Genomic DNA, 1812 nt, shown 5'->3' on the forward strand with positions numbered 1-1812 from the left:
CCTACATGTGTGCTTAAATAAACCTTTCAAAGACCGTGTGCAAAAGATGTGGCATGAACAGATGTCATCTGGTCAAGCCAGACTGACAAAAGTTGGAAATCTGATGAAGCCCGACTTAGAATTGAAAGCAAAGCGGGTTCGTGATGCCTGGGAAGAGATTCCGGAGGACATGGTGCAACGTGCCTTCAAGACGTGTGGCCTTAGTGATGCTGTGGATGGCAGTGAAGACAGCGCTTTGTGTGAGTATGACAGCAGCGGTGGTGATGACTGTGTACTCAGTGATGCTGACAATGTCTGTGCTGATGACCTCACACCAGCTAAAGCTGCAGCTCTGTTTGGACACACGGATGATGATGATGAATCCAGTTTTGAAGGATTTTAACTCTTGTGTTTTAGCTTCGTTGCGTATTGAGTCAAGGTTTTTGTACTTTTAAAGTCATTGTTGATACCATAATGTTTTTGTTGACCCTCTTGTCCACTGGCAGAACTACATTACTGTTTTTCTTTGAAACAAATATTCAAAAACATTTAACCTACTGATGCCTCAATTAGTGTAATTTTATTGGCATCTATTTTTATTTTGAACTTTACCAGTAGCTACGACATTTCCCACCCTAGGCTTATATGTGAGTCAATAAGCCTTCCCCAGGTTTTGGTGGTAAAATTAGGTGCCTTGGATTATTATATTCAGGTCGACTTATACTCGAATATATATATATAGCATTTGAAATCCTGTGAGACAATTTACTCTTTTAGCATCTCTATGCATCTGAATTGAATTGAAAGCAGTGGGTTTGGGTTTGGGTTTTTTGTTTCTTTGCTGGTTTGTTTGGGAGTATGCTTCAACCAACAAATGATGAGAGTTGATGAGCTACCTCCTCATTCAAATACAGACACATTGAAGCATGTGTTCTACCCCTCCTCTCAGAGATCTCTCAAGGGATTGCACCTCACTTTCCCATAATGGAAATTCAGTTAATATCACTCCTTTTTTTTCTGCCATTCCCTCTCTGGCCCACTTTACCTGTTACCATCTATCGTTTTCTGCAACCACCTTCCAAATAACGTACTTGCACTTGGATCTTTGTCTCAATGAAGAATACAACCAATGTCAATGAGCAAAGGAAATAAACAAGGTAACCATTACCTAAGCTGAGTGCTTGGAATGCCAGGACACAACCACCAAAAGGGACACAACTTCTGACACATAGTAGATTCACAATAGATTATTTGTTGACTGAATAACTAAATGTACCCTTTGTGTTCCAGATATTAATGAATGTGAACCACCTATCAGTGTATACTGTGGACTAAATGCTGAATGCCAGAATGTCCAAGGAAGCTTCCACTGTCACTGTGTCTCTGGATACAGACTCCTTTCTGGGAATACACAATTCAAGAATTTCAATGAGAACACTTGTCAGAGTAAGAAAATCTTTATTTTCTTGATTTTCTCCATTTTTGTTGTTGTTGAGTCAAACATCAGAAAAGATTACCTTTTTGTGGAACAAGAACATGTTTCTTTTAGCTGGAGGGAAATGGATGATGGATGCCGAAAAAGAATAAAGTTCAAGGAAATAATTATGTGAGGAGTGCCAAGTCCTATTAGGAAGTGGAGAATGTGATGAAGTGGCAATTGAAACAGAATTCTTTGGGTTACAAGAAAAAAAACCTCACACAAAGTGTGTTAGTCTGGGTAGACTAGAGAAACAAATTTATAGACACACTTATGTCTAAGAAAGAGGTTTATATACAAGAACAACTGAATATTGAGAAAACATCCCAGCCCAGTCCAGATCCAGCCCATAAATC

General features: G+C 39.2%; 1 protein-coding gene across 1 annotated transcript in view; it reads left to right on the plus strand.

Moving 5' to 3' along the window:
• The window catches only part of LOC101649356 (adhesion G protein-coupled receptor E3), a 46103-nt gene that overhangs the window by 7620 nt on the left and 36671 nt on the right, over window positions 1–1812 (plus strand). Inside the window, 1 exon segment of the mRNA XM_045289696.1 lies at window positions 1270–1425. Coding sequence (XP_045145631.1) covers window positions 1270–1425 — 156 coding nt within the window.

Source organism: Echinops telfairi, unplaced genomic scaffold, assembly GCF_000313985.2.
Source record: "Echinops telfairi isolate 266 unplaced genomic scaffold, ASM31398v2 ScPeMD7_30;HRSCAF=105, whole genome shotgun sequence".
Lineage (NCBI taxonomy): Eukaryota > Metazoa > Chordata > Mammalia > Afrosoricida > Tenrecidae > Echinops > Echinops telfairi.